The following is a 24,130-nucleotide window of genomic DNA, read 5'->3' as shown; positions in this document are numbered from 1 at the left end:
TCACCTTCTAGCTCTTCTTCACCTCAAGTAGAGCCATATGTCTCTCCAGTCCCAACCCCTGGACTCGGCACCTCCTAGACTACACCCTATGCGAACAATATCTCAGAATAATATTAGACAACTACGACAACTCACAGATGGCACTGTCAGATATCCTTTACTTTGGGCTTTACTATCCGAATCTACACTTATAGAACCTACTTGCTTCTCTAATGCTGTCAAGATCAGTGAATGGCGCAATGCGATGCAAGTTGAGTTCAATGCCTTACTCAAAAATCACACATGGTCTCTTGTTCCTCCAATGACAGCCAAAAATGTTGTGGGCTGCAAATGAGTGTTTGATGGCTCTTTAGAGTGCCACAAGGCACACTTGGTTACTAAGGGATTTCATCAACACGCTGGTATAGACTATGGTGAGACTTATAGTCCTATTGTAAAACCTACTACTATAAGAATTGTATTGTCCATTGCATACTCTGCAGGCTGGTCACTCAAGCAAATAGACATTCAGAATGCGTTTCTTCATGGTATCTTGTCTGAAGACGTATATATGGCTCAACCACCGGGCTTCGTACACCCAACCCATCCTCACCACATTTGCAAATTGCATAAGGCAATTTATGGACTAAAACAGCCCCCCCCCCCCGGTGCCTGGTTCTCTTGCCTAAGTGGACAACTACTCAAGCTTGGCTTCACTGGCTCCAAAGCTGATTCATCTTTGTTCATCTATCGCACAGCATCCGTGACTGTATTACTCATCTACGTCGATGATATTATCATAGCTTCTTTCGTTGCTACCGCAATTGATGAACCACTAAAGCTTCTGTGTATTGATTTTGCGGTTAAAGACTTGGGAAATCTACACTACTTCCTTAGAGTTGAAGTCCTACCCATGAAGTCTGGTCTCTTGCTCTCTCAACAAAGATATATTCGTGACTTACTACACAAAACCAACATGGTGGAGGCAAAGCCAATCACATCTCCCATGTCCTAATCTTCGGTTTTGTCAGCCTTCATGGGTGACCCTATTGAAGACCCATCTCTATACCACAACACGGTTTGCTCACTCCAATACTTGTCCCTCACTCGCCCAAATTTGGCATTTGCTGTAAATCGTGTCTACCAATTCATGCATGGACCAACTAAAGTCCATTGGCAAGCTGTCAAGAGGATCCTCTGATATCTCAAGAACACAATATCTCACAGGTTGCTACTTCACAAAAGTCCTTCAACATCCCTCCAAGCCTTCTCCGATGCAGATTAGGCAGGTTGTCCTGATGGCCGACGCTCTACAAGAGCTTATTGTGTTTTCCTTGGCTCGAACCTCATTTCCTCGAGTTTTAGGAAACATCCCACAGTCTCACGTTCATCAACAGAAGCAGAATACAAATTTGTGGCCAACACGGCAGCTGAATTACTTTGGATACAATCTCTCTTGTGGGATCTTGGAATAAAAATGCCTACTCCACCAAAACTTTGGTGTTATAACATTGGTGTCACCTATCTATCAGTAAATCCTGTTTTCCATGCACGTGCCAAGCATGTGGAAATTGATTTTCACTATGTTCGGGAACTAGTTGCTGCCAAGTCATTGGAAATCCTTTTTTTTTCCAAGTTTCAACCACCTGGCTAATGTGCTTACCAAGCCTCTAGTCTCCAAAAGATTTCATCTACTATGTTTCAATTTCAACGTCCGTTCTCCCCCGCTGAACTTACTGGAGGGTATTAACGCACATAAGACTTCTACTATATCTAACCTACTTTGTAATGATCAAGTCAAGAGTAAGTGTCCAAGTGAACCTCATGATAAGGCAGGCATGAGGAGATAAGTTTAGGAAGAAGAGTTCTAGTTGTATATCATTAAAACTGAATCCTATCTAGGTTTGTATCAGAGTTAGAGTTATCTTGTAAACAATCTTATCATCTTATCATGTAATCTCTGTATATATCAATACAAGCTCACTTAGATGAGCAAGAGAGAATATTGATTCAGCAGCATAATATTAAGAGTTCTTATACTCATAGATTCTTGGCTTTTGGATTCTGGTTGTTCGTTATATGTGTTTGAATAGGCAATTGTTTGAGATTCTGTGGGTAATGATGCTAGGTGTAAGGCTATTGGAATAGGTACCATAAAAGTAAAGACGTTTGATGGGGTTGTAAGGACACTAACTAATGTTAGATATGTTCCAGACCTTAAGAAAAATCTGATATCCTTAGGCACATTGGATTCTTTAGGCTATGGTTTTTTAACCAAAGATAGAGTTATGAAAATAACTAAAGGTGCTTTGGTAGTAATGAAAAGAAGAAAACTAGCAATTGGTATAAATTACTAGGAAGCACAGTTGTAGGTGGAGTTGCAGCATCCACTTCAGCATATCCAAATAGTGATGATACAGCTTTGTGGTATACGCAGCTTAGCCATTTAGGCGAGCATAGTATGTTTTAGGAATTTGTTGAAATGTGTGAAGTCATGTGAATTGGGATTTTGCAAGTATTGTGTATGGGAAGAAACGAAGAGTCAGTTTTAAGGTGATAATGAGATTTCGGTGTATTGGGAGTGCTAAGGAATTTTTTCTTCACTATCGCCTTCGCCTGTGAATGTACCTCACATTGAAGACCCACATAAATTTTGGAACTATTGTGTGCAATTATTTTGTCTTATTTGTCTCCGTTTGTGGATGTACCTCACATTGAGAAACCACATAAATCTTGATATTATTGTGTGATTATTTTGTTTTATTTACCATAATGGTGGTCTTTTGCACAATAAAACCAATTGCACAAGATGTTTAGACATGATATGATGACTTCAACATGATCTGATAAGCTGGGAAGAAACGTGCTTGATATGCATACTCATCAATCAAAAGGTATATATAGGGGGCAACGCAAATTTATGATTTTGAGGTGCTTCTGCTGTGTAATATTTCTAGACTTAGGTTATGCCCTTTTGGTGTTTATGTTAACCATCATGAACTAAAACAGACATCAACCGAGATTTCTGCACATAATTCCAACAGATTAGAAACAGTTCTTGTCTTCTTGTGTTTACAACAGTTCAGCTCCAGTATTTACAACAACAGATGAGAAATGAGTCCTGCATTTACAACAACATATGAGAAACGAGGCCTGCATTTACAACAGCTTCTTGTCTTCTTGCGTCATATGCGGTTATCAAGAGTACTGTACAGAGTTTATAAATAAAAATTCACTCTGTTTTGGTGAGTTGAACCAAAACACTTTCACATCTTGTCATTCACTTCCCATTTAAATTAAATATTTCATGTGTTGAACTTCACTTGTTGAGGTGAAATTTAAACCTACACGTGAAAGCGAGTGTTAGAATATTAACGAAAATGATTAAATTTATTGTTTCTTATCAGGGAGATAAGTGTTGATTTAACACTTTTAGACAAACTTATTTAGGTTTTCACATTGTTATATTGAAGAGTTGACTGGGAAAGGTTCAGGCAGACATGAATTTAGGATTATATGTCTCAAATTTTGTTGCAGTAATTAAGCATTCTTAACACAGTTGATCAAACAAATAAAGAAAATAAACTTTAAACACCTGTCACAAGTTGAAGGCAAGAAACTAGACTATGTTTGTAGTTGTCAGAATGAATGGATCTGTGCACACTAAACAGACCTGCAAGAGTTCCATTTTTTTCACCAATCTTGTAGAAAAGCACTTAAGATACAGTTTGTTATGATTTTTAATCTGTCTTTCTATTCAATATACACACACACACACACACACACTAGTTATGTAGTATGACAAAAAACAACACAGAATACTCACGAGTTGTAATGGTACACAGACACAGCTAATGATGGAAGCTGTGAAAGCAGTCGATGAAGAGGTATGCCTTTCTGACTCATTGTTCATGTGAAACTTTATGCATTTGACACAGTAAATCGTGCATCTCAGATAGGAACAAAATCTGAGACAGCTTTCATAGAGTGTGAGTGAACGTTTCAAAAACCCTGCAGAAAACTTGATGCATTTCAAATTTTCATAGGGTTGTGTCTCATTTTGTTTCAAGGTGTGACATTTAATCCAATTTGAAAGTGTTATCAACTTATGCTCCGTATTTTTGGGTATAAAATATTTTTTGAAAAATATTTTCAGTATTTTTCAGTGTTTGGTGCAGCAAAAAATGATGGTTAACAGAAATCATTTTCAGTTCGACCGAAAAACCCTCTTTAATTTTTGAGAAATGAATTACGGTTTTTTTTTTATAAGTAAGTAGAGAATTTTATAAAAAGCGTAAAGGCGCTCCTAAGCATACATGAAGTATACAAAATGACACCAAAAAAGGAAAGAGAGGGGAAGGGAAAAAACACCCGAAAAACCCAAAACAGAAAGAAACCCAAAAACCCCTACAAAACCATCCCACAAAACCCAAAGACTAATACATCACATTAGGCCGCTTTTGCCTTGCCCCGGCTAGAACCAAAACCTCTGGCATTGATGTGGTCGTTTTGTGTACAAAAATATCAATAATAAAATTACCACTCGCAATAGTATGAATCCTTGTAGGAAAGAGCTATATTGAGGGTGTCGAACCTCAAGGACTGCGTAGGAATTGCTATCAAGTTTTTCAAGATTAAATATAACTTAATTAAAAGAAGATTGATTTGATTTGATTTATAACTAAGTTAAATGCATAACACTAAAGACATAAAAAATAAAGATTGTAGTGATGAGATAAAGAATAGGGGATTGATTTCACCACTCACCACTCACCACTCACCACTCATAGCATAACAATAGTCAATCATAAATTAACAAGGAAAATTCATACCATGCATGATATAGGGCTCGTCTCACTCGAGTAGTCAAGAAATTACCTCTAAAGAATAAGTATAATCCATCTTCAGTTGGCACAGACCGTCCACCTAACTATTAAGATGCGGTACGACCCATCTTTCCTAGGCATGGATTAGCTACGTCTTTAATAGGATACACACAATCAATGGAATAGTATAATTCATCTTCGGTTGGTACGAACTGTCTACCTAAATTACACTAAACTAGGGTGTAGTACAATCCGTCTTCCCTAGGTGTGGCCTATCTAATTCTCTTGATCATATCAATTAAAATCGTTATATAACAATCATTCACATAATCACAGAAAATATAAAGGATTGAGTTCAATTAATATAAAAGACTTTCTAAGACAAGATAAGAAATTCATAATGATTGAATATAAACATGAAGATCAATTCTCATAATTATACAACTATCATGCATATAAAAAATCTCAAATTAAAATGCAATTAAACCATTGTTATTTGGAAAGGGCTACATCAACACCCTATTAGGAATTTAGCCGATCATTGTGGTGCTGGGATGACCTCCTGCCTTATTCTTCTCCTCTTCGACTTGTCAAGCCTCCAAGAAGAATTTTCTGTCTAAAGCTAAGCACACATTCTTTTGAACCTTAGGGGTCTATTTATAGAGACTAGAAGAGACCTAAAAGCCATAAGAATCAAAGAAAAATCGAAACTTAGTCTCTTAGTCCAAGTAGGAGATTGATAATTCAATTCAAGTAGAAAAAAGATTCCAAATTCGTCCAGATTTGTGGTCTTTTTATTGCGGGGTGATTTTGGCATAGTATACGTCCGAATTAGGAAAAATTTATTTCTGACATATTTTTTTTTCATATTTTATTAGCTTTCCAAGGCCACTAATTTCATTGCAATCCGAGATCTGAGCAGAAAGTTATAATTAAAATACTGAGACGTGTGCAGAATCCAAATTTGAATCCAATCCGATTTTGACTCTTATTGGAGAAATTCCGATTTAATACTTCCCTTGATTTGATTAAACTTAACCACATCATATAGATATTCTATTATAATTGGTTAAGCTCAAACATATCTTCTAAGAAATTAATATATGAAATTTAAGGAGCTTGAATGTGCAACATTCACCACTTATCAGGCATCATAATTAATCGCGCACTCTAGGTTCTTCACTTCACGACTCCCTTTAAACTTAGAAGAGGAAACTGGAGCCTCTAGACGATGCTCCCCATCAATTAGAGTCATGAAGTCTAAAAAGCGATTAACATTCCCCTTGTGGGAGACCCTCAAAGTATTAAAACAAAAGCTAAGATCAATCGCTGCCCTGGGAGGACCACTGATCTCTTCAAAACCTCCTCCCCACGAAGATTCACCCACCTCTGAGAAAGTCATTAAAGGCGGGCACCCAAGCACAGACTGGACCGAAGAGATTGGAACCACACCCACTTCTGACGGAGGAAGAGCCACGCCGCCTGGGAGAAAGAAGCCACGCCGAAGGATCAGGCACAGGAATCTGGCGACATTGGCTACCGGATTCCGGCCACTATCGCCAGAATCCGGCAACTTTTGCTGGAATCTGGCCATTAGCGCTGGATTCCAGCCCCGTCGCTAAAATGCCAATAGTAGCCGGATTTCGGCGAAATTGGCCGAAATTTTGCCTATCGGCAATGAATCTGGCCAGTGCTGTCGGATTTCGGCCACAATTGCTTGAATTTCGTCATTGGTGGTTTTTTTCTATTAGTAATTTTTACGTACGAGTCAAACATCAAAATTTTTTTTTTAGGGAATTTGTTTTTTTTTTCTTCCTAAAAATGATTTCGTTAAAAACATTTTACGTTGAAACAAACGGAGCTAGTTGATCTACACTTGGCTTTTTGGGTAACTAACCTATAGTTTGGCATTCAGGGGGAGGTTGAAGGGCTTGTCTTTTCCGGGGCTTCTGAGAAATATCTAGTTTGGATAAGGTTATATAAAGTTAGTTTACTTATGGCTTTGAAATCTTGCACCCTGTATAATGATGTCATCTAGTTGTAGTAGCCTTCCAGGCAGATCATTATTTGCTAAGAGGATAGAAGTCTCAACTCAACTAAACTATAGCTGTAATTGCTAAAAGTAGAAGAGGAGAAGAAAACAGTGTGCAAAAAAAATGTTTGAAATTCAATTGATAAAGTATGATAAATCCAAAAGACAATACAAGACAATAATTTATAGAAAGAGAGAAAAACGTAGATTCAAGAATTGACCTAGAATTCATGAATACTTATTAATTGTTCTAAAGTCCCTCCACATCCAAACCCTTCGTATTTTGTTCCCTCATTTAATTAGACTAAATAGTCTCTTAAATAGGTTTGTTTTGTTAGGTTTTATGTTGGTTAATTCAGTGTCCAAAACAATTTGTTGTAAGTTTAAATTTGATAGACTAAGCTTTGCACTTAGACTAGAAATCATAAACTTTTTTTTTTTTTTTTTTTTTTTTTTTTTTTTTTTTTTTTATATAAGTAACGTATATTCAAAAGAAGCGCAACGGGGTGCAACCCTAGTATACATGGAATATACAAAAGAACCCCTAAATCATAGAGAAAGAAGAACCTAATTCTAAGAACTCAGAAAAATTAGAAACAGGCACATTATGCCATGCACTCTCCATATATATATACAGGGTGTGTAGCATCATCTTCTTCAATTCTAACAATCCATTCTCAGGATCGTCAAAGCTTCTTGTGTTCCGCTCTCTCCAAAGGTTCCACATCAAACACAAAGGAGCCAACCTCCATATGTTCAAAACATTATATTTGCCCAATTGTCCCCTCCAACTTCCCAACAAATCGCTCACCTTGCGAAGCATAATCCAAGCAACGCCAAACAATTGAGAAATCGCACTCCACAACTATGTGGCAACCTCACAATGAAGGAGTAATGATCTATGACTCTCTATAAATCTTGCACATACAACACTACTCCATCACAATAATTCGTAAATTATCCAAAGTTAATATTTTACCTAAAGACACCATCCACATAAAGAACGCCACTCTCGGGGGAGTCTTAACTTTCCAGATACTCTTCCAAGGAAAAATAGAAATTGCAAGATTAGATAATACCTGATAGTAAGACGTCACTTCAAATAATTTCCTTTTAGATGGAATCCAACAAATTGTATCCTTGCCTCCATGTCTTACTCTTTGAGAATACAACAACTCAAAGAACCTAGAGACCACTTCCACCTCCCAATCGTGAACGAGTCTAGTAAATATAATACTCCAATGGATGTTTCCATTATGGATCTGCATATTCTCCGCCACCCATGCATCGTTACCACACGCATTAGTGAACAATTCGGGACATAGGACCTTCAACGGTTGTTCCCCATACCAAACATCATGCCAAAACGACACTTTAGAGCTATCTCCTACCTCATAACTCACATGATTAGCAAAACTGTCCCACTTCCTCCTTATTCATTTCCACACACCCACCCATAGGGTCCCCCAACCTCCTTTGAACACCAACTTGCTCTCATACTATCATATTTAATGTTAAAGCATCATTTTCTGTAGCAAACCTCCACAACCACTTGCCCAAAAAGGGCCAGTTTAATTGAATCAAACTTTTCACGCTTAACCCCCCAGAAATTATTGGAGAAATTATTGGAGAACCAATATGTTGGTAAGTTAGAGAGAGTTCTTTTTATCAAAGTTAACCTACCTCCTTTGATAAATACAGCCTCTTCAACCCCGCCAACCTATTCTCCATCTTCTCAATAATTCCACTCCAAATAGTGGAAGCCTTATATTGAGGTGGTCATATGCCTTTTTCAAATCTAATTTACATGAAATACTCGGTTCTCCAAAGCGAATCAGACTATCCAAACATTCATTTGCCACCAAAACAGAATCCAAATTTTTTCTACCTTTGATAAACACATTATGAGAATTTGAGACAATCTTCCCCAAAGCTAACTTCAACCTATTTGCCAGAACTTTCGAAATAATTTTATACACCCCACCCACTCTGATAGGGAGAAAATCCATAATCTCAACCACCCAGCTTTCTTCAAAATAAGATATACAAATGTAGCATTATGACTCTTCTCGAATTTTCCACGGCTATGAAATTCTTTAAGCACTACCATAATGTCCTCTTTTAAAACATCCCAACATTTCTGAAAAAAATTCATAGAAAACTCTAAAATATTTCAATAATTTATGTAATACTTTTAAGGGTTAAATGCTCCACAGGTACCTGTGGTTTGGACCGGAATCAAATAGCTGCTTCGGTTTCAAAAAGTGTTACAAATAGTATCTATCTTTAATGAAAAAACCCAGTTGATACTTTCGTCTGGATGCCGTCCATTTTTTGAACGACAGTCCACGTCACCCCACTTAAAATGCTGACACCTGTCTTGAATCCTACGTGTCAGTGCATCATAGGTGATACCCATGCTTTTAATGCTACGTAGACAAAAAATTATTAAAAAACAAAATTAAGAGGAAAATATTGGGGGTGGTCAACCATCCCCATTTTGGCCAAGAAGTGGCCGAACTACCCCCAAGGTCAAAATGAGGGTGGTTTGGCCACCTCAGATCGGCGGGTCTGGGGGTGGCTCGACCATCCCCATGGCCCTTGGGGGCGGTTTGGCCACCCCCTGGCAGCCCATAGGGGGTGGTTCTAGCCACCCCTTGCCACCCCCATGGCGAAAATGGGGGTAGCAATATTCTCCTCTTAATATATATTTTTTTTTAATAAAAAGGTAATTTTTTAGTACTTTTTCGTCTACTTGGCAATAAAAGCGTAGGTATCACATGTGATACACTGCCACGTAGGATTTGAGACAGGTGTTAGCATTTTAAGTGGGGTGACGTGTACTGCCGTTAAAAAAAGGGATGAAATCCAGACGTAAGTATCAACTAGGTTTTCTTGTTAAAGACAGGTATCATCCATGACACTTTTTGAAACCGAGGCGGATATTTGATTCTTGTCCAAACTACAGGTATCTGTGAAGCATTTAACCCTACTTTTAAAGCAAAAACTCTTACCTCTCTAGGATATTTTTTTTTTCTTTTTTTCAAAAAAAGAAAAAAAAACTTTAAATTTTTTTCTTTTTTGGTCATAAACATAAAAAACTACTTTCTAAAAAAACATCTATAAAGTATTGTTTTTTCACTTGCTTTGTGGCCTTGCACACTATTACGCCCGGTGTGTGAGGGTTGTGCGATCATGACTCAACCTTTGACTGCAAGTGGAGTCCTCTGGGCATGAGTCTATCGATTAACTATCGATGCACTCATAATAGAAAACATTCTAGTGATGGACCGCACATAGTGGTTGAACTCCGTACCGTGCTATCTCTGAGGTCATTTTAAATTTTATTGTTCTCTCAAAATAATTATTTTCTCTTTCTCTTAAGTACATCCATTTTATTTCTCTTTTGCTTTTCTTCTATAATTATGCATGTCATCCCAATTAATCTTACGATTATTATTACTACAAATTAGTTATCAGCTGTATTGTTATCCCGAATATTTTAAATAAAAAATTTAGAGTATTTTACCATATATAGATTACCTCTGTTTTTTTGGTTCACAATGGTGAATTGGTGATAGTAATTCATGGATTTTGGTTTTAGAACAGATTGATATTTGGTACAATTTCGAGTTCTAAGATTTGATATTCTTTTAGACTTGAAGCTCGTCTTTTGTTTGGGTTGGAGCTAATGGAAGATGAATTACATGAGTTGGTTTTAGGAAATGAATTTTCTACATCATATTATCCTACATCAATCTTACATTAAGACATATAGGATGTGAGATCCATGCATGTGGATCCTATATATATGGGTTCCATATACATGGGTTCTACACTTAATATATCTTAGTGTAAGATTGATGTAGAATAATATGATGTAGTTGGTTTTAGTTAAGCCTAAAGTGTTTGACCTTTCGATGCCTTTGGAGGGGGAGGGGGGGGCTTTAAAAATTGCCCAAAAAGGCTCTAATAAAGTAGGCCGGTTCTTGGAATAATGAGACTTTTAATGGTGATGAGTTGTCCTTGTCACAAGATTCATGGATTTATTTATCGACACTGATTAGCTGCTTAATTTTCATCATAGACTGGAGATTTTAGTTCTAAAAAACTATCATTAGATTGGTCTTGTGAGTTTTATCTATGGGTTATTTCTACGTTGAATCGAAGTCCTTTGACTTAAGATTGGGAATCGGGAACGGGGGCTTTTGTCTTGCTGAATTAGGATTATTTCGATCGGTGGTCATGGGTTTCCAGAGCGTGCTATGGATGCTAAACATGATGGAGGAGTTGACGAATGGATTGACGTCGAAGGAGTTTTGTAGGTCTCGTCGAGTGGGAGATTCGGTGTTCATCCTGCAAAAACGTCAGAATCACTATGGGCAATTTTTGGAGATTACCGGAAGGACGATAAAGTTGTGGATGGGGGGAGTTCTATTTCGCAATTGAGGAGGTTGGTGAAACATGTTGCACCGGCAGGAATTGCAGCTCAGCAAAGCAATCATATTCAGGGGCCGTTGCGGCCTGTGGAGGACCGTCGGACTTTCGCGGAAGTGGTGGCAGGGCAGAGGGTAGAAAAGGAAAGCGAGTCACTGAGCAAGGGTAGCGTGGTGAGGATCGCCATCCAGCCTGTTATTTTTATTTTTTATTTTTTTTTAAATAGTGCTTTCTTCTTCATTTCTGAAAAATAATCCCAAAAGATTACACAACTAGAGAAACAGTACAAAGAACAAGAATACCAAATACAACTACAACGCCCAATGACAAGAAAATTGAGCCCAAAGGCCATAGTTGTGAACTAGAGATAAATAATTTCTATCATACGCTCTACTACTGAAATAGATTTCGCGGAAAACCAGCTATATCCGATCTTGGTTGGCCTTTCACCCCTAGCCACAAGTCATCCCTATATTTTGAAAAAACTTAGCTTAAAGCGGCTATCAAACAGTAGACTGTGAAACATAAACAAGAATAAACATAAACACAAAGTAAAAACACACTCAAAACAAGCCGTCGGCAGTGAAGTCAGGAGCGTTACAAAATCTGTTATTAACGCTCAAGAAGGATGTGGGCAGGTGTATGGAGCATCTCAGACTAGGCCGGTATGCATGTGAACTAGAACTGGAAGTGGGTACTAAAAATTGTGGGCCTTTTGGGGTTAAAGGTAAAGGCCCGTGTGGGGATGTGTCAGTTTCACTGTCCAAGTTAGGACAGGATGAGTTGGCCCATCGTCAAAAGCCAGGGTTTTCTAGCCTGGTCTATCAACGTCGCAACCCACAATCAAAGGCTTTCTGGAGAGTGAAGCAGGGCGATGGACAATTCCGAAGCGGGAACGAGTCGGAGCTGGGAGAACCGGAGAAGGTTGCGGTTCACTCTATAGTTGGGGCAAAGACCATCGTTCCTGTACCTTAGGGTGCGTTGCGTGATGGAGGAGGAGAACAGAATGTCTCGTTGTTAGTCAGAAGTCCGCCGGAGGAGTTGGTGGTTGGAAAAAATGGGTCGGACTCAGAATGTTCTGTAGTAGAGTCTCGCCAGTCTGGGTTTGGCTCAGAGGAAGTTGATGAGGCCACCGATATGTTTGGGTTTGGTTCTGTCGTCGAAGAGGGACCAGCCCAAGAGATCTCGGAAGCTGGGGGAGGACCACCGCAAGATCCATAGATCTCCAGATGTTCGCCGCTGATTGCAGTGATGGAATCTTTTGGGTCTGGTTCAGAGTTCGATCAGAGGCTTGCAGAAGATAATTGGACGTTGGTGGAGGAATCACGTAACTCAAGCTGGTCAATAGTTCGTCAGAAGAGGTCAAGGTGGGAGGTAACACAGGAGAAGTCATTTTAGTGGGGAAGCATGTGGAGAGCTTTTTCCGGGAGAGCGGTGGTGGTAAAATGGAGATTGGGTCTACGTCCAAGGGTGCGGTGGGAGAGGAGGAGGGAGTTCTGTATCAGTATTCTTTGGACATGCAGGAGTATCTACCTGAAGACCTTTTGTTACAGTATGAAGAAGATGATATAAGGGGGGATTTGGAGGGGTGTGAACCGTTGATACTCACACCCCTGCCAGTGGATGTGGGAGATGGGCATCATCCCAGGGTGTCACCTAGGTGGGTGGTGGAAAGAGTTAAGGGATTTTACCAAGTTGTAGGGTTGTCTTGTGAAGGTTATGAGGATAAACTGTTGGCATTATTTGAGGAGATTGAAGCAGCCCTAGATCAATCAATGGCAGAATATACGAATACTATTTCGTCTACACCAGGGGCAAAAGGTCAACGGGAATTAAAAAGGTTGGCTTGGTCCCTTAATTATGAGAAGAAGGGGGAACAATCTATTAGAGGCTGACATAGGGGAAGGGGCTCATCTCGTTTTTTTATGAAGCCTAAAATCTTAATGTGGAATGTCAGATGGCTAAATGAGATTAATAAAAGGTTGTGGATTAGAATGCTACTAAGGGATTGGAAGGCGGATATTATATGTTTGGTGGAGATGAAGATGGCAGTTATCTTAAGGGAGGTGGAGCATCAGGCGAGATTTTGTTAATGTGGGATAAATGGGTGGTGGAGAAGATTGAGGAGTGTGTGGGAAGATATACAGTTGCTTGTTCTCTGCGCAACACTGGTGATAATGTTGTTTGGGCATTTGGGGGGGTTTACGGTCCGAATGATGACAAGGATAGGAGGGAACTGTGGGATGAGTTAGCTGGGTTGATGAGTTGGTGGGAGATGCCATGGTGTATTGGGGGAGACTTTAATGTGGTTCAATTTCCAAGCGAGAGGTCAAGTGTTGCCGGCTTTTCTGCAGCAATGGAAACGTTTTCAGACTTCATATTCATGTAGAGTTTGGTGGATCTACCACTTGAAGGTGGCCAGTTTACTTGGTCAAATAATCAGGAAGATCAAACATGGTCTAGAATTGATAGATTTTTAATTTCTCTGGAGTGGGAAGAACTTTTTCTTGAAGTGACAAATGAGATTGCCAAGACTTCTATTCGATCACTTTCCTTTGCTGTTGGATTGTGGGGCGCCAAGAGGAGGGATCGGATATTTTAAATTTGAAAACATGTGGTTGAAATTGGATGGTTTCGTTAATCAGGTTAAAACTTGGTGATGTCCTATGAGTTTTATGGATTACCAAGTTATGTTTTCGCTAATAAGTTGAAAGCTTTGAAGACGGGCTTGAAGAAATGGAATGAGGAAGTGTTTGGTGATGTAGGGAAGAAAAAGAATTAATTATTGGAGGGTATTCGAGAGCTGAATTTAGTTGAAGAGTGTCGTTGCTTTGAGGAGGAGGAAATGTTTCGAAAGATGGATATGTCGAGAGAGCTAGAGAAAACTCTCCTTTTTAAGGAAATGAACTGGAGACAAATCACGAGCTTTGTGGTCGAGGAGGGGGACAAGAACACAATTTTTTCTCAGGGTGGCCAACTCACATTGTAAATTCAATCTATGGACTCTTTGAATATAAATGGTCCAATGTCCAATAATCCTATGGAGATACATGTGCATATAGTATATTATTACAACAAATTGTATTTTGAGCAGTGTTCTTGGACTCATACTCTCTCGCAAGTGTCCTTTCCGAATTAACCCCTCTACTTGCTCTTGCAAAATAACATTCTCCTTTCGGCTCATTCGATAATGTGGCAAGTTCGAGAGACTTGCTTCTGACCCTAAGTCAATATAGTGCTGTATATCTCTCATAGGCGGCATTCCTTCGAGCATCTCTTCAGGCATGAAGTCTTCGAATTCTTCTAACATTGGTCGCATTATCTCGGGAACTTCTTGTGAGACGAAGTCTTCGCTTGGTCACCAATGCTTTGATGTCTTGGGCCTCCTTAACTTCTTCTATAAATTCTGATCTGGTGGATAGGAGGATCGGCTTACCCTTGGAATGAGTTGAATTTTTGACTTCTTGCAAGGGTCGAAATGTTATCTTTTGACCATCCCAAAAGATAGTGTAAACGTTAGCCCTTCCTTGCAACTGGGCATCCGCGTCAAGGTGCCAAGGTCTTCCCAGGATTAAGTGGCATGCGTCCATATCCACTACATCACATAAAATAGAACACGAGTAATGCTTATCGATTGAAAATGTGAAACGACATCTCTCGATTACTAGTGTCTCGATTCCCCACTTGATCCATTTGATCTTGTATGTGGCTGGGTGTTTCTCAGTTTTTAAACCCAACTTCGAAACAATCTCCTTATACACTACATTCTCACCGCTACCACCATCTATAATTGCATCACATACCCTCTGGTTGACTGTGTAGCAAGTACGAAAAATCTTGTGCCTTTGAGATTGATCCTCTTGCCTCGGGTTCAAGAATAAACATTGAATTACTAAGGATCGGGAAAGTGGATTTCCCTCATCAGCGTCATCCAACTCCTCTTCCTCATACTTGGGTGTATCATCATCTCCATTCTTGGATCCTTTTTCTAACTCGGGTTTGATCAAGTTTACCATCTGCCTCTGGGGGCATTGATGTGACCTATGTTTCTGCTGGTTGTATTTGGAACACTTGTCTAGATCGGGCTGTGTGTACGGATTGTTGGCTGGTTGTCTCGGGATGTTTGAACTGTTGCTAGCTCCTTTTCCCATGGAAGTCACTGGTTGACTTGGTGTGATTGTCGGGACTAGAGGTTGTTTTCCCCAACATTGTGTTGGTCTCATTGAATCGCTCGGGTTTCGCTCCCAGATTGGTGCTCTAGGCCTCTCCAGTTGCTTCTCTGCTCGAGTTGCCAAACTAACTGCCTCGTTCAAAGTAGAGACAGGATGCATAGAAACCTTATCTTGTATTGCCACACGCAGTCCACCAATAAACCTTGCAACTTGTTGATCCTCTGTCTTCATGAGATCATTTCGGCCAGATAGGCGATAGAAATCATTGACATACACCTGGATGGATTGTCCTCCTTGTCGACACTCTTGGTATTGTTGGAATAGTCGTTGCTCAAAGTCTAGTGGTAAAAACCGTGCTTTGAATAGCCGCTTCATCTTCAACCATGAAGTTACAGGTCCCTTCCTTTGTTGGGCTCGGGAAATCTGTAATTTTTCCCACAAAGCAGAAGCTCCTCCCTTGAACTTGTATGCCACTAATTTCACCTTGTGATCCTTGCGAATACTCATATAATCAAAGAACCTCTCTACCTCCATCAGTCAATCTTAGAAATCTTCAATTTGAAGATGCCCGTTAAATGATGGGAGATCAATCTTCATTTGGTATTCGTGCGATTCCTCCCTACCGTGATCCTAACGGTTGGGTTGCTCTCCATAAGCATCCTAATAGCCAGCTTCACCTCGCTCATAATCTCTGAAGCCTGCACCGCCACGACCGCCACTCCTACGACCTTCACCCCGTCGATCTACTCCAACATTCTGTCCGAACACTCCTTCGTTTCATTATCACTAAGATCTTCATAGACCGGTGGTCGGTTTATGGGTGCAAGTCGTTGGTGAGGTATAGGCCTCACTCGAATCCCATCGTCATCATGGGCATCATTGTCACTGTGATTACGATTAGGACCTATGTGCATGCGCTCCATTATCTCCCGCATCTAGCACATCTCTTGTTGCATCGTTTGTTGGATCTACTGGAACTTTTGGAATTCGGCTCTCCAATGAGTCTCCCTGTCACGAACAACATCGTTACGGGGATTGTCACCGTTGTGCTGATTAGTCATGATCAGGATAAAGGCTGCTCTGATAGCAACTGATGTAGCAAAAGACTAATGTAACTAATCAAAGAGCAGCGTCCTTGATTTTGCAAGGAGAAGCATATTCGTCTTCCACCTTAAAAGATAAAAACAAACCCGCAAGTTAAAGGAAAGATAAAACTCCGCAAAATATTTGAGAGAGAATTCTCTAATTTGATAATAATTCAATAGATTCTGGATTACATAATAAGCAAGTCGATTTATAGAAGAGAAATACTTGTAGAGAAAGTAAACCTAATCCTAGTAGCAATGGTAAACATAATCCTAAAAAATGAAAAGATTACGAAATAAATAAATAAAAACTATTTAATTTTTCTTCCAGTGGGGACCGCATGTCCTGCAACACGTGGATTGTGACAAGGGGACCCACTTTCCCCTTTATTGTTTATGGTGGTTTTGGAGGCATTAAGCTGAATGCTGATTGTGGCAATTGATCATGGTAACTTGACAGGGTTTTCAGTGGGATCTAGGGATTCTAATGCTTTAGTTGTAAATCATTTACTATTTGTCGATGACACGCCGATTTTTTGTGGTGTGCAAGCAGAACAAATTAGACATTTGCACTATATCTTCTTATGCTTTGAGGCAGCTTTAGGATTGAGGATTAATTTGGGAAAATCAAAAATTGTTCCTATTGGTTAGGTGGAGGATGTCGAAGGGTTGGCTGAACTTCTTGGGTGTCAGGTCACATCTTTGCCTATGACATACTTGAGTTTGCCAGTGGGTGCTTCTTACAATGCCGTTTCTATTTGGATTGGTGTCATTAAGAAAATGGAACGGCGCTTGGCTGGATGGAAGCGGATGTATTTGTCGAAGGATGGTCGGTTGACTCTTCTTAAAAGTACTATTTCCAACCTTCCTACGTATTACTTGTCGCCGTTCCCTATTCCAGTGGGCGTGGTTAATTGACTTGATAAACTTCAAATGGATTTTTTATGGGGTGGCATTGAAAATTAGGCAAAATTTCATTCAGTGAATTGGAACAGGATTTGTACTCCATTAAAATTAGGTGGGTTGGGAGTTCATAATTTCATTCAGTTTAATTGAGCTCTTATGGGGAAATGGTTGTGGAGGTATGGTAGGAAGAGAGAGGCATTATGGTGATTGGTGATTGACGTCAAATTTGAGAGTTTAAGGGGTGGGGGTGTTCTAAAGAGGTGTTGGGTACTTTTGGAGTGGGAGTGTGGAAACAAATTAGGAGGGGTGGGATAAGTTTCGTAACCTTGCTCATTTTGAGGTTGGGGTTGGGCCACATGAAAGTTTCTGGCATGATTGGTGGTGTGAAGATAGATCTTTGAATCAATGTTTTCAAGTGTTGTTTAGTATTGTGAGGAATAAATATGCGATGGTAGCAGATAACTTGGTTGTTCAAAATGAAGTTATTCATTGGAATGTTATTTTTACGCGTCCAATCTAGGATTGAGAGATGGAGATGGTACTTTATTTCTTCGGTCTGCTTTATTCTATTTCGGTTCGACATGGAGCGGATGATAGGTTAGTTTGGAGCCTTTCCAAAAGGGGTCTATTTGAAGTGAAGTCCTATTATGAAGTGTTAAATAGGAAAGATGCCCTTCCATTTCCTTGGAAGAGTATCTGGCGTGTTAAGGCTCCAGCAAGGGAGGCTTTCTTCGTATGGAGGACAACTTTAGGTAAAATTTTGACACATGACAATCTGCGAAAGAGGAGTGTTGTGGTGATTGAATGGTGCGGTATGTGTAAAAAGAGTGGGGAGTCCATTGAACATCTGCTACTTCATTGCGAAGTTGCCGGCGATCTATGAAGCTACATTCTTACACTATTTGGGGTAGAGTGGGTTATGCCACGAAGGGTGATGGAATTGTTGATTAGTTGGGAAGCGTTGTTTGGGTATGGTTCAAATAAGAAAGTTTGGCAGTTAGTCCCGTCATGTATAATGTGGTGTATTTGGTGGGAGCGGAATGCATATCATTTTGAAGATGTAGAGACATCGATGTTGGAACTACGAAAGTGTTTGCTTAACACGTTATATATTTGGATAGCGGCTTATCATAGTTTGAGTATTTTTACTTATTCAGATTTTTTAAATTTATTTTCTGTTCATTCCTATTAAGGGTACTCTTCTATACTTCTTATGTATTAGAGTTGCTCTCCTTGACACTTTATTAATGAATTAACATTACTTATAAATAAAATAAATAAAAACATAGTGGTTGGTCGTCGTGGGCTCTTTGTAGTTCCGGAGGGAAGAGAAAGTCATGGATGAAAGATTTTCGCCGTTGAGTTGGGAAAGGTGGTGGTTGTCCCGCCGCCAATTTTGTTAAATTGATAGGGCGCGAAAACTCAGGCGTTTAAGATTAGAGTAAAAAATTTCAAATACAAATTCCAAGGGCAATAAAATTTACAATAGGAATATTTAAAACTTTTTATTAATACAATGATACCCGAGTTTCTTTGCTCTATTCATCTCAAAATGTCTAAGAGTTGATAAGAAGAAACTATACCGCATGTAGGGAGGTCATTCCCATCCCAAACCTTGGACCAGCTAGACAGGTGATGCAGGGTCTATGATCAACAATGTCTGTAAACAATGTTTACAGATAAAAGGGGTTAGTTTTACAATTCAAGTAAGAACACAAAACATATGCTAAAACATTTTATTTTTAGAAAATCCATATTACAAGTCATAATAGTTCATGCAAAATCATTACTTTGAATAATAAGAAATTGAACTTGGAAACATGATTTCACAATTATCTTTAGTCATTATGACTTGTAAATATATCAAAATCTTTCATTACGCTTTTACATTAACAAACTTCCTTCCATTTTTCATAACATCATGTGCTGGTGTAACATGTTTACCCCTTGGGCCATTTCTGCATTTCTTAAACTCTAAGCGGCACAAGTTGGCTTGTCCCAAAGGACCATCATGAGCACGATCCTGTGGCCACAGGAGAGCTGTTAGAATGGGAGCTTCCTTAGGTGAAGGTCACCCGACTCATAGCCCACTTGTACAATAAGTGTGGTTATTGTGCTATCCATAAATCATAAACATATCATCATAATGAGCTCATAACATACTCGATACTGGTCATAGAATCATCATAATGGTGTCGTGGGAAAACGAAGTGCACATGCATCTTTCACAAACATAACATCATTGAGTTCATAAACTCATATACATCATAGAGCTCATAATCTTTGTACATGCTTTTTGATAAACATCATAGAGCTTATAAACTTTGTGCATAACATTTCACGTGCATTTTCAAAGAATCATTACCAACATGCTCGTGGTCTCATAACACTTTCATGAAATATCATAATCATTATTCATATCATAAAACATCATAGAAATTATATCATCTTTAAATAGCATGACATGTAAATCATGTCATTCATCATGATTTCCAAAATACGGAAGGAAGTATTAAAATGTATGCATCGATATTAAAATTTATAAAAACATCATTAGTTTAATAGAATGCATTTGTCATGAGTTTTCAAATGTTTACTTAATTGGTTGCTGACATGTGGAAATGTTCCTCTTCACCTGAAGTACTCAATCTCTAATTTTTCAGGTATTAAGAAAGAACCATATTGTCCAGAATTTTATTTTGTGGACAGCTCTCCTCCTCTCTTCAGATAATTTTATTCTATAACCTTTGAATAAATTCGAGGCTAATGATTGTTTGACAGCTTTTAAAAATTTGTCTTGAAATTCTCATTATTTAAAGGCCCTCAATATATCCAAAATCACAGCAACCTAAAATTGTTTGATACCTTAAATCATAACTCCCCTCACGTACACCTATCCGAAATTATTCATAAATCGATCGATTGCAATAAATCTACTTTAAGTTCTTTGTTAAATACTCTTATTAGGTAATTATGGGTTGGGGTATCACAGTGGCTTTCTTTGATTCCTTTCCCGGCAAGATCCTCGTTGTGCTTTTGCATCAACATCTCGAACATGGCAAACACGGGTCTAGTTTTAGGCTCGAGATCTTGATCTCCCTGGTATTCTCGCCGTCGTCTTGAGGATGCGGCTTCTCTTTCTAAACTTGGTCACGATTAAAGGAAGCGGGGAGCTAAGAAGGTTGGTGTGTTACATCAATTATGATGCCAAATTAAGGTGGGAGTTGAAGCCGTGAAAAAGGCAAGGATAAGGGGTTATCGATTTTTTTTATAAATGTCTGTGGGTGAGGAACTTGCTCAGAGAATGGAAGGTTGATATCGTCTGTTGTCAAGAAACTAAGCTTGAAGTCATGTCTCGTAGTGTTGTGCATAGCTTGTGGGGGTGTCATCATGTGGATTGGCATTGCTTGCTATTCTCTGACTTTATTTATTTTATTTTTTATCAAGGCCTGATGGACTTCCCTCTTGTTGGTGGATCTTTTACGTGGTCGAATAATCAGGATTCTTCTGCTTGATCCAGAATTGATAGATTCCTTGACTCTTGGTGTGGGAATCCTGGCCAGTTTCGTGGTTTATCCCATAGGAGGCTTTTTTGACTTTGTTCGGATCATTTCCCAATCCTCCTATACTTTGGTGATTTTCCAATGAGTAGTAGGTCCTTCAAATTTGAAAACATGTAGCTAAAGTCTGAAGGTTTTGTGGACAAGGTGAAACAATGGTGAGACTCTTATAATTTCCAAGGCTCGTCGAGCTTCGTTTTAGCCAACAAGCTCAAGGCTTTGAAAGTTGATTTAAAGAGATGGAATTATGAGGTGTTTGCCAATGAAGAAATGAAGAAGAAGATTTTTTTAGAAGAGTTACCTGTTTTTTATGTCCTCGAAGAAGATGGGGCCTTAGGCGTTGAAGAAGGTAGAAATTGTTAGCAAGTTAGAAATATGTACTCTCATGAAGGAGGTGAGTTGGAGGTAGAAATCTAGGGTGTTGTGGTTAAGGGAGGGTGACAAGTGTAATAAGTTTTTCACACTATGGCTAATTTCAACAGAAGGAATAATTCCATTGACTTCTTGTTGATTGATGATATAATTTCTACCAACCGTGCGGAGATCAACAAACACATTGTCCAGTTTTATCAAAAGTTGTACACTGAACAGTTTAGTTTGAGGCCTGTGGTGGATGACCTTTTATTTGATTCCATTGATGAGGCCAAGGCTAGCTGGTGGGAGACGCCCTGACAGTTTCTCTATGGCGTTCTTCCAAGCTTCTTGGGTTGTTTTCAAAGAGGACATCATGAAGTTTTCCGTGGCTTCCATGCTAGAGGAAAGTTTGAGAGGAGCCTTAATGCTACTTTTATCACCCTCTTGTCAAAGATTCTAGAGGTTGTTAACCTCAAGGACTTTCGCCCGATTAGTCTTGATCTTCTGTGGGGCTAATCCAAATCATCTTCATTAGCTGCATTACTTATTCATATGCTTTGAAGCTGTGTCGGGATTGAAGATTAACTTGTCTAAGTCAGAACTGGTTTCTATGGGAAATGTTGGTCATGTGGATAGGCTGGCCGGTACTCTAGGTTGTGGGGTTTCCTTTTAGCCTATGAAGTATCTCAGTCTACCGTCGGGGGCCTTCCAAGAAGGCCAAACATATTTGGGATTGTGTCATTGAGAAGATAGAGCGTCAGTTGGCTAGTTGGAAAATGATGTATATGTTCAGTAGTGGTAGAGTTGCTCTAATTAAAAGCACACTATCCAATTTGCGTACGTACTTCATGTCCCTCCTTTCTTTCCCTGTGAGTGTTGCAAACCGTATTAAGAAGCTCTAACGTGATTTCTTATGGGGTGGGCTAGGCAAAGAGTTCAAATATCACCTATTTAGCTGGTCCAAAGTTTGTTCCCCACTATTTGAGGGAAGGTTGGGGGTTCGAAACTTGTTAATGTTCAATCATGCTTTGTTGGGTAAATGGCTTTGGTGCTATGTGCATGAGAGAGGCTTGGTGGAGAGTAATGGTGGACTCTAAATTTGGCAGTTTGTGGGGTAGGTGGTGTTCTAATGAGCCTTCTGGAGCGTTTGGGGTGGGGTTATGGAAGAACATTAAGAGGAGTTGGGGGAAATTTTTGAGTCACACCAGATTTGAGGAGGGAGATGGTTCCAAGAAGCCTTTCCATATTTATTTGGTATTGCCTACGCAAAGGATGCCTTTGTTGCAGCTCACTTTGAGCTTTATGGTCGTTCCAATTAGTGAAACGTGAGCTTTGCTAGAGTGACTCATGATTGGAAGGTGGATATTTTTGCCTCATTCTTCATGGTGCAGCTAGAGTGAGACGAGGGAGATGGTTCCAAGAAGCCTTTCCATATTTATTTGGTATTGCCTACGCAAAGGATGCCTTTGTTGCAGCTCACTTTGAGCTTTATAGTCGTTCCAATTAGTGGAACGTGAGCTTTGCTAGAGTGACTCATGATTGGGAGGTGGATATTTTTGCCTCATTCTTCAGGGTGTAGCTAGAGTGAGATGAGGAAATGATGATAAGCTGTCGTGGCTCCCCTTCAAAACATGGTTTTTTAATGTTTATCTTTCTATTGTGCCTTGGCTTGTACTAAAGGTTGTCACTGTCCCTTGGAAGAGTGTTTGGCAGACTAAGATTCCCTTAAGGGTGGTTTTCTTTGCTTGGTCTGCGGCTCTTGATAAGATCCTTACCATGGATAACCTTAAGAAGCGGCACGTCATTGTGGTGGACTGATGCTGCAGGTGTAAGAGGAATTGGGAATCCATAGACCACCTTTTCCTTCATTGTAACGTGGCTTATGTCATTTGGGTTGCCTTTTTCAGTCGTTCTGGATTGTCTTAGGTTATGCCTAAACATGTAGTCGATTTGTATGCTTGTTGGTGGACTGCCGACAGTACGTAGGGAGTGCTATTGTATGAAAGATGGTGTCTACGTGTCTTTTATGGTGTTTATGGAGGGAAATGAATGATAGATGTTGTGAGGACTATGTGAGGACTTTGGGGGAGATTAAATCATTTTTCTTCAAAAGTTTGTATCTTTGGACGGTTGGTTATGGAATAAAGGCACCATCTTTTCTTTTCTACTCATTTTGACACCCATAGCTTTGTGCTTTCACCTTAACTGACAATACAAATAAGTATTTCAAATCCTACACCCACACCAACTGACATTAAACATACAAAACTGACCTTGCTTTCCATGATTGTTTTTTGGGTGAATGGAATGAGTAAAAACTTTTTATTCAAACAATCAACTCTTTTTACAAACCACTTCAACAAACACAGCCCATGGTTTTTCACTGCACAGTAATAAACCTGTGCTATCTATACACCATAATCCCCTTATCAATTCTCCAATTACAATAATTCCTTTCCCCCAAGATCTGAGCTCTGCTCTTACTTCCCATATAATTTTCTGCAGAACTTGCTCCTCTGTCTTGGGTTGGCTTTCATGTTTGGTTTCATTCTTATTTCTCCAAATATTTTTTACAGTTAAGCCACGTGCCATCGTGCAGATATAGCTTTTAAGCTTTTCTTTCTCCATCATGCACTTAAGCACTTACAAACACTCTCTAGCAAAAAATTAGAACTACAGAGTAAACACTGCAGAAAACCAAACACCTAATTACAATCAATCCCTTCCACCAACTACACACACACACAAAAAAAAAAAAAAAAAAAAAAAAAAAAAAAAA

General features: G+C 39.3%; 1 protein-coding gene across 5 annotated transcripts in view; it reads left to right on the top strand.

Moving 5' to 3' along the window:
- The window catches only part of LOC133879348 (MADS-box transcription factor 14-like), an 89,509-nt gene that overhangs the window by 32,791 nt on the left and 32,588 nt on the right, over nucleotides 1-24,130 (top strand). For all 5 annotated transcript variants that reach the window (XR_009902052.1, XR_009902053.1, XM_062317871.1 and 2 more), the window contains one exon: nucleotides 3,825-3,866. Coding sequence is in view for 3 of the 5 variants with exons in the window: in XM_062317871.1 (XP_062173855.1) it covers nucleotides 3,825-3,866 (42 nt within the window). In the remaining 2 variants the exon portion in view is untranslated. The remainder of the gene's footprint in view (nucleotides 1-3,824; nucleotides 3,867-24,130) is intronic.

This window comes from Alnus glutinosa, chromosome 10 (assembly GCF_958979055.1).
Source record: "Alnus glutinosa chromosome 10, dhAlnGlut1.1, whole genome shotgun sequence".
Taxonomy (NCBI): Eukaryota; Viridiplantae; Streptophyta; class Magnoliopsida; order Fagales; family Betulaceae; genus Alnus; species Alnus glutinosa.
The sequence above is the reverse complement of the archived record's forward strand: the minus strand, read 5'-3'. Positions and strand labels throughout refer to the sequence as shown.